The sequence below is a fragment of the Mercenaria mercenaria genome, chromosome 2 (genome assembly GCF_021730395.1).
Source record: "Mercenaria mercenaria strain notata chromosome 2, MADL_Memer_1, whole genome shotgun sequence".
Taxonomy (NCBI): domain Eukaryota; kingdom Metazoa; phylum Mollusca; class Bivalvia; order Venerida; family Veneridae; genus Mercenaria; species Mercenaria mercenaria.
In genome coordinates, this window is record NC_069362.1 from 82,358,360 (window position 1) to 82,373,751 (window position 15,392).

Here is a 15,392-nt window from a genome sequence, read left to right on the forward strand (position 1 = left end):
CAATTATTTTACTGAATGAGAAATCACTATTTGGTAAATATATATCTTCTCAAATACACAATGCTTACTTTCTGTTTTCTGTTTAAGTTCAATCATGCACTTTTGTTTGTGTCACACTCTGTTAGGTACCAAAATAAACCAAGGCTTTTCTTTTTAAAAGTTTTTATATTTTTTTTACAAATATTCAATGGTATTTAGGACAGATGACAAAACACAAACAATAATAAAGTACCACAAATGTGTTTTTAGGTGATTAGTTATAAACACAGATACAAATCACAGAAAACAAACTTAATATCACATTTCATACATAATTTACTTTAATACATCATGTCTTCAATTAAATCATTGAAAGTAGACTGATTTAAAAATTAATACAACTTATTTATACAAGGCATACAATGTACTGAAGACTTATTCAAGGGATGAAACAGTGCAAGGAGCAATATAAAATATTATTAATACAGTACATTGTAAGTGAAATATTATTCATCAAAACATTTCCCAGTTAAGTTCCACTCAAACAGGTACCAGGGGGCACGAGGGGTGTTGCACATTATATTACATCTCATAAACCGAGTCTGCTATTACATTGCGTTCTATGCTTCCTCATGATCTTTCATCGATTTTATTACTGAAGTAAACAAGAGGACCATGATGGCATTAGATCACTCACCTGAGATGTGGAGCTTAAACAGGCTACAGAGAGTTCAACTTTAAAAGAGGATCATTTTATACTCCAGGTGTTAAAAATTCTGGAAGTAGTAGAGGTTGATTACATAAATTATGTGACAGTTGAAAAACAGTTCAAACACAATATGCTCCTAAAGTCTTTAAAAATTTTGGCTAGAAATGATACAGACCATTTGAGTAGACTGAGAGCAGTTTAGAAAGTATCTTTAAAATGGTTATCTGCATCCATTTGGTCATGAGTGTTTTTGTTGTGTTGAGCGACCTGTGAAGTTTCCACTTTTTTTCTATTTTATTTCTATTTTTAGCTAAAGTGGTCTCTAAAAGGGGAGTGCCCCCATTTGAAGAAGTCTGGAAAAGGATCATACAATTATACTACAGACCAAGTTTGGTGAAGATCCATCAAGCCATTCATGAGAAGAAGTTATTTATAGGTATCTCTATTTTTAGCTCTAGCAGCCCATAACAGGGACCAAGTGCTCCCATTTGAACAAACTTAGGAGCTAACCTCACAATTAAGCTAGATACGAAGATAAATCTAACAGTTCCAGTGAAGAAGATGTTAAAAGTTATTTCTACTTTTAGCTAAAGTAGCATCTAAAAGGCGCAAAGTGTCCCCATTGTTGCAAAATTAGGAGAGAACCTTATAATGATGCTACAAACAAAGTCTGATGAAGATCCATCAAGCAATTCATAAAGTCATTACAATAGACCCAAACGCTTATCTGAAGAGAACCTTAACCATCTGACCTTGCTTTTGACCAAGTTTGGTGAAAATATTAAAATAGAAGTAATTGAAAGGTTATTTCTATATTTTGCTGTGACGGCCCAAAAATGCATTACCACTTGAACAATATTCAAGATAAAAAGTAATCTGTTTTTTTTTCTTCTATTTTTAATTCTGGTGTCCCCTAAAAAAGACTAGGCAGAACCATTTCAACAACTTTGGGAGAGGACCTCACAATGATGTTACAGATCAACTTTGTTGAAGATCCATCAAGCATTTCATGAGAGGTTTTCCTATTTTTAACTCTAGTGGCCCCTAAAAGGGCCAAGCATTCTACTTAAACAGAGCCGGGAGAAGACCTTCCATTGATGGTTTATGAGAAGAAACTGAATAATTCAAAAACATGACTGTATTGATAGTGTTATATTTCAAAGAATCTGTAAAGGTGGAAAGTGCTCAGGTTTCTATACACTGCTGCTTGATAAGTCTATTCCATCAAAAATGGTAAATGTTTTACCTCACATAATGACATGTTTTCTTATGGTAAAAATTTTATCTCATTGAAATATCATCACAAATTTTTATGATAAAAGTTCCTTTCTTCACAATATCTTCACATCTTCGCTAACATTTTAAATGTTTTATCTCTTCAAAATAGCATCAATGGTAAATGTTCTATGTTCCATCCTTCACCAGATCAGCATAACCAAGCTTCTTCCAAGTTTCACGCTCCATAAGATTCCTAAATTAAATAAATATCATATTAGCTCTTGTAACTTGTTTTCTATTTAAAAAATACATATCAATCATAAGTAAGGTCAAAACCACAGTTGTCAGTAAAAACAGCATGTTTGTCCCACTGGGTGTGGGACAGTGAAGTTTTTTGAAATGCAAACATCTAAATATGTATATATGAACAAATGCTATATTTAAGGCATAAATCAGATGAAACATGGAATAGCTGCTTTTCTATAATGATACTGTGATAGATAGAAACCATGCCAGTTAGTGCCTTGAAAATTGAAAAAGGTATCAGCTGTAAAGCTGCATCCTTGAACCTTTACTTGTGCATGAATAATCAAGAAGAGGTCCATAAAGCCCTTCATATAAAGCACTTGACCTGTAACTTTGTTCCTTGCTTCTGTTAATGAGAAAAAGTTGTTTACAGATTTTCCTATATTCGGCTTTGTAGGTCCCTTAAAGGGTTGCCTACAGATGGAAATCATGATGATAAGCAAGTGTTCAAAGTTTCAAAGCCACATGTCAAATAGTTTTGACAAAACATGTACTTGTACGAAAACTGAACCAATTTCCAAGTCCAAAAAGGGCCATAACTCTGCCAAAATAGTTGACAGAGTTATGTACTCTTGCCTACAGATGGAAATCATGATGATAAACAATTGTTCAAACTTTCAAAGCCACATGTCAAATAGTTTTGACAAAACATGGACTTGTACAAAAATTGTAGCAATTTCCAAGTCCAAAAAAGGGCCATAATTCAGCCAAATAGTTGAGTTACGTACTCTTGCCTACAGATAGAGACTATTACAAGCAATAAAAGTTTCAAAGCCTAATGTCGAACACTACACAAAATGTAAACTGGTATGCAAAAAAAACTTAACCAAGATTAAGTTAAAAGTGGCCATAATCTAGCCAAAATCCTTGATAGAGGTATATACTCTTGACTAAAACTGGATATGGTGATGGTACATAAGTGTTGAAAGTTTCAATTTTTTTTTTTGTTGGATTTAACGTCGCACCGACACATGATAGGTCATATGGCGACTTTCCAGCTTTAATGGTGGAGGAAGACCCCAGGTGCCCCTCTGTGCATTATTTCATCACAAGCGGGCACCTGGGTAGAACCACCGACCTTCCGTAAGCCAGCTGGATAGCTTCCTCACATGAAAAATTCAACGCCCCGAGTGAGGCTTGAACCCACATGGATGAGGGGCAAGTGATTTGAAGTCAGCGACCTTAACCACTCGGCCACTGAGGCCCCTTGAAAGTTTCAAGCTTTATCTCAAAAGACTTTGCCAAAATGTGGACTAGTATGAAAAACTTAACCATGGAGTGATGCCGACGCTGTGGTGAGTAGGATAGCTCTACTTATTCTTCGGATAGTTGAGCTAAAAACTGTGTACATTGAAATGGCCTGAGGTCCATATATACACACAATTCATTAAATATCCGCTTTGAATCTATATCAAGCCTAATGCAGCATTAATATGGCTATGAATTTCAGTCTTTTCGTCCATTTTACAATGTGACAAGCAAATTGGTCAGTGTATATGACTGCATGTATTTCAATTTGAAATAACCTGGTCATTTTAAAAGCAATTTGCATGAAATGAACGGATATCATCAGCTATTGGACACACCATTCAAGTGCAACAAAGTATTTTATAAAATACCTGAGATAAAACTACCGAAGCCCATTATTGACAGAACTATTTGCAGGACCCTCGTAGATTCCTGATTAATAGATGCCTGACTGTCCACAGATACATGTAGTAATAGCTCACCCTGAATTCTGTATCAAGTTACATTTTATCGGAAGGTCTTTTCACCCCAAGACACCTAGAATATTAATTAATTTGTATCATTTATTAAATATATATTGTTAATGCAGTTAAAATAACCTTTAGAATAGGTTTGTTCAAGGAAATACATCTAAGAACATCAGCTGAAACGAACTTTTTATCAATGTTAAAGGGAGGTAAAGCCAACATTAATACTATGTAAATTACATATTGAGTTATTTCCCTTGGATATGGTCATTCTGCAAATCCATGACGCCCTTACAGTTAAAAACATTTTTTTTTGCTTAAATTTACTAACATATGTTACAAACACAGTTACTTCTGAATAGAAGGGAAATAACTGGATCAGCATGTAATATTATATTTAAGCAGCTTAGCTTTTGGATTGTTCCCCTTGAATTATTATGTTCTACAGTTTCCGTTTCTACGATTAAAAATAAATGAAAATTATCAGAATTTACTTCAAAATGTTATTATTTCGATATTTTGATACTAAACAATAGGATAATTATTGTTTTGTAGGCATCTTGAGGTGTCTTTGGGTGCTTTGGTGTGTCTTGGGGTGAAAAGACCCTCCCACATTTTATTATTTAAGCAATCAAATTCTTTTTTAGCTTACTTGTCCATTCTACAGGAGAGGTAGTCCTTAGACTGTGAGCGACATTTTGAATTGTCATTGTTATTTGCCTGTAAACACTTCATAAAGCTCCTCATAAATACCTTGCATTCCCCTGAAAAGAGATTGTATACAAATAAAATGTGGATACATTTGATTTTTGTTAAAGGAACTTGCCTCCCCATCATTTTGGCAGAATAAATCTTTGAAGTTTTAAAAGTCACCAGTAAATATTATTTAAGAAGCTAGTATCAAGATACGGTACTTAATGAACACTTTTTTTTTTATATTTTACACATTACAAGTTGTTGTTTTTTTTTGACAGAGTATCAAATCTATGCTACTATAATCTTATATAGACTTTCAAAAATCAAACATTCCTTAATGGCAAATGCCTAGCAAATTAGTACTAACTAGATCTGTGTCATTAGGACACAGATGCCCCACTCCTGTCAATGTGTGCATAGTTTTGTCTACGTCAAGGGCCATAACTCTGGTCGGCTGTGTGAAATCCCAATTAAAACACCAGGTGCATACCTTCACAATCATGCTGAATGACAATCCTGTGAGGTTCAATGCCTTTAGGTCAAATACTTTTTGAGATATGCACAACACAAATTCAGATGGATGAACAGACAAACAGACCTATGAATTTTCAAAGGCATCAAAAAATCTAAACAAGAGGGCCATGAAGGCCCTGTATCGCTCACCTGACCTACTGACCGAAAGATCATCAAGATTAACATTCTGACCAAGTTTCATTAAGATATGGTCATAAATGTGGCCTCTAGTGTTAACTAGCTATTCCTTTGATTTGACCCCGTGACCTAGTTTTTGGCCGACATGACCCAGATTTGAACTTGACCTAAAGATCATCAAGTTTAACATTCTGATTAAGTTTCATGAAGATACAGTCATAAATGTGGCCTCTAGAGTGTTAACAAGCTTTTCCTTTGATTTGACCTAGTGACCTAATTTTTAACCCCACCTGACCCAGATTTAAACTTGACCTAAAGATCATCAAGATTATCATTCTGGAGCCAGTTGTTCGAAACTTTAACAGACTGTTAAACTAATCGCCTGTTAAATTTTGATTCAAAATACTAGTCTTGGTGGGAAACACTAGTAAGCTGTTTTAATTTTTCTGTAAAGACGTTTCAGTTTTCATAATTCTAAAGTCATACATTTGTTTTCTAAGTTTTCTAAAATGTCGAAATATTACTTTAAAAGTTAATCGACTGTTAGCTTAATCAACTGTTAAAGTTTCAAACAACTGGGCCCAGACCGAGTTTCATTAAGATATGGTCATAAATGTAGCCTCTAAAGTGTAAACTAGCTTTTCCTTTGATTTGACCCTGTGACCTAATTTCTGACCCGACATGACCCAGATCCAAACTTGTCCTAAAGATCATCAAGTTTAACATTCTGATTAAGTTTCATGAAGATACAGTCATAAATGTGGCCTCTAGACTGTTAACAGGCTTTTCCTTTGACCTAGTTTCTGAACCCACCTGACCCAGATTTGAACTTGACCTACAGATCATCAAGATTAATATTTTGACCAAGTTTCATTAAGATATGGTCATAAATGTGACCTCTACAGTGTAAACTAACTTTTCCTTAGATTTGACCGGGTAACCTGGTTTTTGACCCTACATGACCCAGATTCAAACTGGACCTTAAGATCATCAATATTAACATTCTGACCAAGTTTCATGAAGATACAGTCATAAATGTGGCCTCTACAGTGTTAACAAGCTTTTCCTTTGATTTGACCTGGTGACCTAGTTTTTGACCCCAGATGACCCAATATCGAACTCATCCAAGATTTTATTAAGAGTAACATTCTGACAAAGTTTCATTAAGATTGGGCCAAAAATGTGACCTCTAGAGTGTTAACAAGCTTTTCCTTTGATTTGACCTGGTGACCTAGCTTTTGACCCCAGATGACCCAATATCGAACTCGTCCAAGATTTTATTGAGGGTAACATTCTGACCAAGTTTCATTAAGATTGGGCCAAAATTGTGACCTCTAGTGTTAACAAGCTTTTCCTTTGATCTGACCTGGTGACCTAGTTTTTGACCCCAGATGACCCAATATCGAACTCATGCAAGATTTTATTGAGGGTAACATTCTGACCAAGTTTCATTAAGATTGGGCCAAAAATGTGACCTCCAGAGTGGTAACAGTCAAATTGTTGACAACGGACGACGGATGGACGGACTGACTGACGACGGATACAAGGTGATCATAAAAATGCTCATTTCTTTAAGGTCACTAGGGGGCTGGGACTCACCATGGGGGTGTGAAATTAGTTTCTAAATCATCCTACAAGGTTAAAACAGAGCCGGAATCCTGAAGACAACCAGCAAATGATCTGTTGTGCAATTTTGTCAATGCCAAACTACAGTGAAGGCAGCATTTTAGCTGGAGAAGAATGCCCAAGAGAAGTTAGTATGGCGGGAATTAGATATTTCTCTGGGTTAGCAAGGTTATGTGGGGTCAGGCACGCACGTGAAATTTAGTGCTCTCACTCACAATTCCTTTCTTTCATACAGCGCTCCACCCTTGATAATTAATAACACAGTTAGGCATATACAACAGTTAGGCAGACAAATACATGTACGTATGATGTCACAGATCAATAACAAGGACAACACGACATTTGCAGGGACGGATATAGGACGGTGCATTGCATTGCATGTATCTAAAAGCTAAATTAATGTTTGATCTACCATTAAAAAAAAGTTCTACCATAATATAACCAGAGCTACATTCATCACATATATTTCTATGCTAAACAACTTTATCTTGATAGGAAAATAATAACTATAATCTCGAGTATTAAACTGACTTGCATTTAACACTCAGTGAACATAAATAAGTGTAAATGATTATCTGTTTCAGTTTTGAAGAAATCCATCATTTGACAAACATATCTTCAAAAAAAAGTCACAATAATGCACATCAATGAAAAAAGTTCCACTGAACTATCACCTCGTTAATATCGCTAACATAGAACATCAGTGATTGAATTAGATTATAATCAAAGACACGTTTGTCGCACCTTTAAACATGAGAGAAAAACAATTTATAATTGAACATGTTGAATTTTAGCAATTAAATATGGTTAATAAATCCACACTTTAAAAAATAAGATTACAATAAAAGGATTCTAAAACTTATATAAATATAAATACATATTGAATGATGGTTTATATAGGTCGCCCGCTATATAGTCCAGTTGGTGCATAACTTTTGTCGGTAAATGAAGTTTAATGACTATGAATATTGCTCATCTATGACTTGACGGGTAATTCTAAGACATCAAAATAACATATATTTCTAAGTAAAAAGTTTCCTAGAACTTTCAGAAACATGGTCCTGGTCGTCCTAAAACATGGTCCGGGTCACTGGCACCAGAACAGAAAGAAAATGCCTCTGTACATGTTATACCTTACCCCTAGTTATTCTATAAGAACCATGGTCATGAAGAGGAAAATATACTAACCCTATGTTCAATGCGCATTTTCTACCTAAAACCAATCGTAGTTCGGTAAATCGTTATATGGATATCAACAAACAGTAATTTACTTGCGCATTGTAAGGTCAACATTTCTTCAATACATCTATCGTTAGAAAAACAACGTAGTTTATGTTTTTTCAATTTACTCTAAAAAATTTTGAACTTCCTATGAAGTTCCGTTTCTAATTACAAAACATTCTGATTGGCTGTTTTGAAATGTATGTCAATCGTCATTTTACTACACGTGTTCGCTAAAATGTGAAAATGCAGCATAATGTTTCCAAAATGAATAAAAAAACATATACAGCAACCATTATGATTATTGAAATTAAAGATCTTTTATCACAAATTTGAATTTCATCCTATTAGTTTAGTGTCAAAATTGTGATTTTTATTAAATTCTTATTTTGGTTTGTTTACTTTTGGCAAACATGTGTACCTACCGTGACCTCTAGACCTGGAGTTATTAGTATTTTTAGGTCACGCAATTTTCTGTAACTATTGATTTAAATGCATAAAATATGTTTATATCTCAGATTATGGATATTGATTATACAATGGACTGGTACACCGTATGGCAAGTATAAATATCGCTTGTTCTAATATACTAGGATACCCATGTAATTCACCGAACTGCACGTTTAGTGAAAATCTATCATTGAAACGAGTTATAGTATTTCTTCCCTTCATGACCATGAGTTCTTCTAGTTTAAACCATTGTGGTGGTATAAAATGTACAGAGCATTTATACAGTTTCGACTCTGTGTGCCATATGTCCTAAGGATAAAAAAAAAAGATTCATGTTGTTTCGGAAATCCAGACCATACACATAATTTTTGCCCGACTTAAAATGTGATTTTAATCCTGGATTTTTTTTTTACTTTCAAACAAAAAGGATCTAAAACTCACTTTTTTATGCATTTAACATGCCATGATGTTAAAATCAATTTGATGATGCTCTAAAGGCATAACACCTTATTGTAACATTTTTGCACATAAAAAAATTATTCCGAAGTTCCTAATAAAAAAACTTTCCAAGAAAAAAAAATGTTACCGACTTACCTACCCTAATTTTTGAGCATGTTTGACCAAATTTGGGGAACGAAATGACAAATATTGGGACGAGTTGACTGGGAGACGAGTTAACTAGATACCAAAGTTTTCATGCTGTCCTAAAATGTCCTATTATTTGGACTAAATCCCATTGCCTGTTACAAAATAGGTCGCGAAATTGTATGACAAACTTTCTTATTATTTAATCGAGCGTTTACCTTCGATATAAGAGACTCTCACCTTCATGATCGATAGGAAAGCTTCCTTTTTCAGGTGGTTTAGCCTGAAATTTATTCTGAGAACCAAACGCATTCAAGACAGTTCCCCCTGACATTACAAAATTGTTTACTCTTCAGTTTAGGTCAACCACTGCTATTGATTTTGCATAGCGTCATGGTCAGGCACTGCTATTGATCTTTTGATCTGTCACATACCCCAAAATTTAGAGATGACAATTAAAACGTGCTTCTTTTAGTAAAGTGATATGTTATACACCAAAAAACAGTACTTTTATATAGGTTTAACCTGTCCAATTTTTTACAGTTTCTCATCAAACACAACTACCCACTCTGTTGAATGACATTTAGAGGCCAAATGCCCACTGACACCTACTATTCTAAAGTGAAAATTGAAGTCTGGCATTCAGTTAGTCACTTGTACAATATTCCAAAATTTCATTACCACAAACTTCAGAGATGACTATTTAAATGTGATTCTTTCAAGAAATTTCATATAAGGAAGCTTATCTTTATCAAATATTTTACAGTTTTTTCTTCATGAAATTAATCATCAAAATGCATTGATTTAAATTTAAAGATGTAAAAGTCAGTGAAAAGTACCAATATTATTGCCTTGTTACCTGAATCAGTTAGAAGACAGTAGGGGGCCTTTGTGGCAAAGTGGTTGAGGCCGCTGACTTCAATCACTTGCCCCTCATCGATGTTGGTACGAGTCTCACTCGTGGCGTAGAATTCTTCATGTGATTCATATGATTGTGTTGGTGAGACGTTCAACCCAACAAAATAAACAAATAAATCTTTTTATGCATGCGCTTTGCTCAAACAACTAGGGAAATGTAAATAAGACATTGCATTGATCGCGCAAAAACTTATTGACTAAATAACAGCTGTGAAATTCATACATGGCCAGTTTTTAGCCATATCTAGTGAAACTTTGCCAAATGTATCTAAAAACAAGTAAGTGGTACATAATGATCAGAATAAGAATATGTAAATTTTAATAAACTTCTTAGCAACTGCACATGTTTACCCTTTTTACAAAATCTCCTCCAGTTTCTTCATTTTTAACTGACTGAAAAAAATTTTTGTAGGGTATATGAATTTATGAATATACAGCCAAATAGTACACATTACCAAGAATTAGCTTTCTGGGTATTCTGATTTTTTTATGTTTTATACTTTCTTTGTAAAAATACTGTTTTATCTCCATTTGTTTTTACAATGTTAGAATAGCGTTACAGAATAATGTTGGCAGTGCTTTTTCTGTGGGATGTATCATGCATGTTCTCCGGACCGTTTCATCCGGGACGGTTTGCATGCTGGGATGCATTTCGCAGACATCATACTTGTAAAATATCTTCTGTTCTATTCTGCTCTAACCTTTGTCTTTGATAGGCCAGTTAATGTTTTATGATATTGTATTTTTGTTTCATGTTTTGATTTGCTTACCTTTAATTTAAAATGTTTGGTATCTTATTATTGTAATGTAATTTTAAGTTCTTCTATAATAGTTCAATTACCATTTTTTATTGAACATTTTATAAATGTTTTTATGTGAAGCACTACTGAACGTATTTTTATATGAAGAGTGCTATATAAATGTGGTATATAATAATAATACATGCGGATGTAAATAAAATAAAATAAGTATTGCTTTTCTTACTAAATAGTTGTATCCCTTTTGCATTAACTCAACTGGTGCAAACTAGGTAATTATATTAAGTATGTCACCATGGTTCACACCTTATACCGACGTATGCAAAATTGGCAAGATTCTATGGTGCCTTCTAGTGCCCGTCGTTATTCTTGCTTGACAATGTCTGAAAATATTTTCAATCTTGTAGTCAGGAAGCATTGCATTTACAATAACTTTATTTTAGTCATATCTCTACATTTTACTGCCACCAGATTTTATAGACTAGGCCCCGAGTACACTGATTCTGGTGACAGCATTTAGATATGCCACTTACATAGGGAATGTCATTAAAAAAGCTCTAATTGGAAATGCAAGGTTGTTTTAATATGACCTGGATCTCTGAACAAGTAAATAGCCAATCAAAGTAAGTTCATTTAAATATATTCAGGTAGTTATAAACATTTGATCAACCAGAAGTAATGGCATCCGGATAAATGATGTTATACCATTTTAGATCTGTGGCAAAATGTTTTTAAATTTTTATATTACCAAAGTTGTCTTTAAAATGTGGAAATAATCCTCTTTCTTGGTAAAAACTACCTTGTAAAGAATTTAGTCAGAAGAATTATTTCAGAATATCAATTCCATTTTGGCCAAATAGGGTTATATGGTTAACTTTTGCTGTGCTGTGAACGTTTTGACCACTTTTTCAGATGCCCGTGTTCCACAGAGCCAACATTCCCACCACCGAATTCCTTATGAGAAATACCTATGGATGAAGTACCAGACTCTGCTCAATCAAATGATCTTCAGGTCAAAACTAGAAGATGCTTTTGTAGAAAAGCGCGTGTCTCCCCCAATGCATAGTCGTATAAGCAAGAAGTCAACAGGGGACAGGAGCTGAAGTCAAAGAGACACTGACGGTTGGCTACAATAGGGATCATCTACTTGGCATGTCCAATCATCCCACTAAGTTTCAACATTCCGGGCCTAATGGTTTTCAAGTTATGAATTGGAAATCATTTTCTATGTTCAGCCCCTGTGACCTTGACCTTTGATTGAGTGACCCCAAAATCAGTAGGGGTCATCTACTCTGCATGTCCAATCATCCTATTAAGGTCAAGTGGTTCTCAAGTTACTGACTGGAAAGTGTTTTCGATGTTCAGCCCCATGTGACCTTGACCTGTCATGGAGTGACCCCCCAAAAAAATAGGGGTCATCTACTCTGTAAGTCCTATCACCCTATGAAGTTTGAAGGTTCTAGTCAAATGATTCTCAAGTTATTGTCCGGAAATGGATTTCCATGTTCTGTCCGCTGCGACCTTGACCTTTAAAAGAGTGATCCCAAAACCAATAGGGGTCATCTGCTCTGCATGTCCAGTCATCCTATGAAGTTTCAACATTCTGGTCAAGCGGTTATCAATATGATTGGAAATGGTTTTCCATGTTCGGCCCTGGGGACCTTGACCTTTAACAGAATGACCCTAAAACCTAAGGTGTCATCTACTCTGCACGTCCAAATCATCCTATGAAGTTTCAACATTGTGGGTCAAGTAGTACTCAAGTTATTGATTGGAAATGGTTTTCCATGTTCAGGCCCCTGTGACCTTGACCTTTAACAGAGTGAACCCAAAATCAATCGGGGTCATCTAGTCTGCATTATCAATCATCCTATGACGTTTCAACATCCTGGGTCAAGTGGTTCTCAAGTTATTGATCGGAAATGGTTTTCCATGTTCGGGCCCCTGCGAAGTTGAACTTTAACAGAGTGACCCCAAAATCAATAGGGGTCATCTACCCTGCATGACCAATCATCCTATGAAGTTTCAACGTTCTGGGTCAAGTGGTTCTCAAGTTATTGATCGGAAATGTTTTTCCATGTTCAGGCCCCTGTGACCTTGACCTTTGGAGTGGCCCCAAAATCAATAGGGGTTGTCTACTCCATAAGCCCTGCCACCGTATGAAGTTTGAAGGTTCTATATCAAATGGTTCTCTTAAAGTTATTGATCGTAAATGAAGTGTGACGTATGGATGTACGGATGGACAGGGCAAAAACAATATGTCTCTCCTAGTGGAGGAGACATAACTAACCTGTTGAAGAAAAACAAACACTAACTGGAATATTAAGACACAATCAAACACTCTGCCAAAACAACCCTGTGAGATGGTGTTTCAACATTATAATAATGTTGTCCTATGAGCATCTAAATTCTAGTTGGAATTTGTTTCCTTAAGTTATTAGATACCTAATAATGTACCTCATTTTGAAGAGTATTCAATTCCTACCTTAAACCTACCTTTGACTTTTAATTTTTCAAGGGTGCATAGCTTCAAACCCCACTGGGACCAAATGTTTTTTACTTATATTCCTTTTTATATATCCGCTCCCATTACACACAAGTGCAGTATCTTTGGCAAATGACTTCCTACGATACTTTGCTGATAAAATAACCAATTGAGAAATGATCTTGACAATATACCAATTGAAACACCCAGCAATGGTAATTCTTCCTACTCGAATCCACCTGTGATTATGAATACATTCATTTACTGCGTTCAAACCACTTTCCGAAAACGCTATTTTGAAACTTGTATATGCATCAAAATCTACAACTTGTGAACTTGATGTGATTCCAACTAAAAAATTAAAGGAGCATTTTTCACAACTTGCTCCAGTTGTGACAGAAATTGTAAATCGATCACTGCTATCTGTAGTGTTCCCTGAGGAATGGAAAAGTGCTGTGATAAAAACCTTTGTTGAAGAAGAAAGGTGTCCCACTTGAACTGCAAAACTATCGGCCGGTGTCAAATTTAACATCCCTCTCCAAAATTCTTGAAAAAGCTGCACTAAACCAAATCAATAAGCATATTGAAGCTAACAATCTCCTCCCAGCTTACCAAAGTGCCTATAGAAAATATCATGGGGTTGAAACAGTAATGCTCAAAATGTATAATGACCTTTTGGAAACCATAGATAAAAATCAAGTAACAATCGCGGTCATGATCGACTGAGTGCAGTGTTCGATACCATCGATATCCCGATACCGATTAAAATCCTTCAAGGTGAATTTGGTATACATAGCACTCCCTTGAAATGGATAGAATCTTATCTCACGAATAGAACAATTGAAGTTTTAGTCAGCATCTGACAGGGAGCCACTGAGGTTTGGTGTCCTGCAGGGTTCTTGTGCCCGACCTGTGATCTTTACCTTGTATATATTGGCTCTCATCTGAGTGGTGCAGAAATATCCAGCCAATCTCTATGGATACACGGATGATCACAAGATTGTATTAACAAGAGCTGTCTGTTGACAGCGCGCTCGACTATTCAAAGCATTGATAGAACTTCACTGTATAGGCTCAAAATATTACCTGAGATTTTTAGACAAAACATAAGGAACAGATAAGACAAACAATGTACCTGCATTTGTAGATTTAGATAAGTCTTGCACTATATGGCAATGTGTGACCATGTTGGTAAGCTTAAGTCCTTGTCCTAGGTAAGTAGACTATGAAGGTAAACAAATGGTCAAAGTTTCAAAGCCATATGACAAACAGGTTAGGCAAAATGCAGACTGGTACGAAAAACTTAACTGATTTCCAAGTCCAAAAAGGGCCATAATTTAGCCAAAAGAGTTGACATAGTAATGTACTCTTGCCTACAGATGGGAATCATGATGATAAACAAGTGTTAAATTTTCAAAGCCACATGTCAAATAGCTTTGACAAAACTGAACCAATTTCCAAGTCCAAAAAGGGCCATAATTCAGCCAAAAAAGTTGATAAAAGTTATGTACTCTTGCCTACAGATGGAAATCATGATGATAAACAAGTGTTAAAAGTTTCAAAGCCACATGTCAAATAGTTTTGACAAAACATGGACTTGTACGAAAACTCAACCAATTTCCAAGTCAAAAAAGGGCCATAATTCAGCCAAAATAGTTGACAGAGTTATGTACCCTTGCCTACAGAGAGAGACTGTTATAATAAACATGTTATAAAAGTTTCAAAGCCATATGTAAAACACTTTACACAAAATGTGAACTGGTACGAAAAACTTAACCAAGATTTCTAAGTTAAAAGGGGCCATAATTCAGCCAAAATACTTGATGGAGTTATGTACTCTAGCCTAAAACTGGACATGGTGATGGTAAACTAGTATTGAAAGTTTCAAAGCTTTCTCTCAAGACTTTGTCAAAAAGTGGACTGGTACGAAAAACTTAACCAAGATGTGACGCCGACGCCGTGGTGAGTAGGATAGCTCACTTATTTTTCGAATAGTCGAGCTAAAAATTCAAGCGGGAAATTCTCAAAATGAGACAACTGTTCTTCAACAACTAGACAGTTGTCTCAATGAAATC

General features: G+C 35.2%; 1 protein-coding gene across 2 annotated transcripts; it reads right to left on the reverse strand.

Moving 5' to 3' along the window:
* Nucleotides 1-145: 145 nt before the first annotated feature.
* On the reverse strand, nt 146-9,535 carry LOC123564435 (cytochrome c oxidase assembly protein COX19-like). Of its 2 annotated transcripts, none has more exons than XM_045358024.2 (3): nt 9,397-9,535; nt 4,580-4,691; nt 146-2,159 (listed from the first exon to the last, which is right to left on the reverse strand). In XM_045358024.2, exons 1-3 carry the CDS (start codon nt 9,488-9,490, stop codon nt 2,093-2,095), a joined length of 273 nt encoding a protein of 90 aa, XP_045213959.2. In that variant the 5' UTR covers nt 9,491-9,535; the 3' UTR covers nt 146-2,092. The 2 variants fall into 2 exon arrangements, with proteins under 2 accessions (XP_045213959.2, XP_045213960.2); XM_045358025.2 differs by having other exon boundaries at nt 9,375-9,512.
* Nucleotides 9,536-15,392: the final 5,857 nt, after the last annotated feature.

What these genes read in the sequence shown, in the direction of transcription:
- LOC123564435 (XM_045358024.2), bottom strand. Translation starts at nt 9,490, where the DNA reads ATGTCAGGGGGAACTGTCTTGAATGCGTTTGGTTCTCAGAATAAATTT. An exon ending in CTTTCCTATCGATCATGAAG is followed by an intron (nt 4,692 to 9,396) that starts GTGAGAGTCTCT and finishes ATCTCTTTTCAG; the next exon opens with GGGAATGCAAGGTATTTATG. An exon ending in CTCTCCTGTAGAATGGACAA is followed by an intron (nt 2,160 to 4,579) that starts GTAAGCTAAAAA and finishes TATTTAATTTAG; the next exon opens with GAATCTTATGGAGCGTGAAA.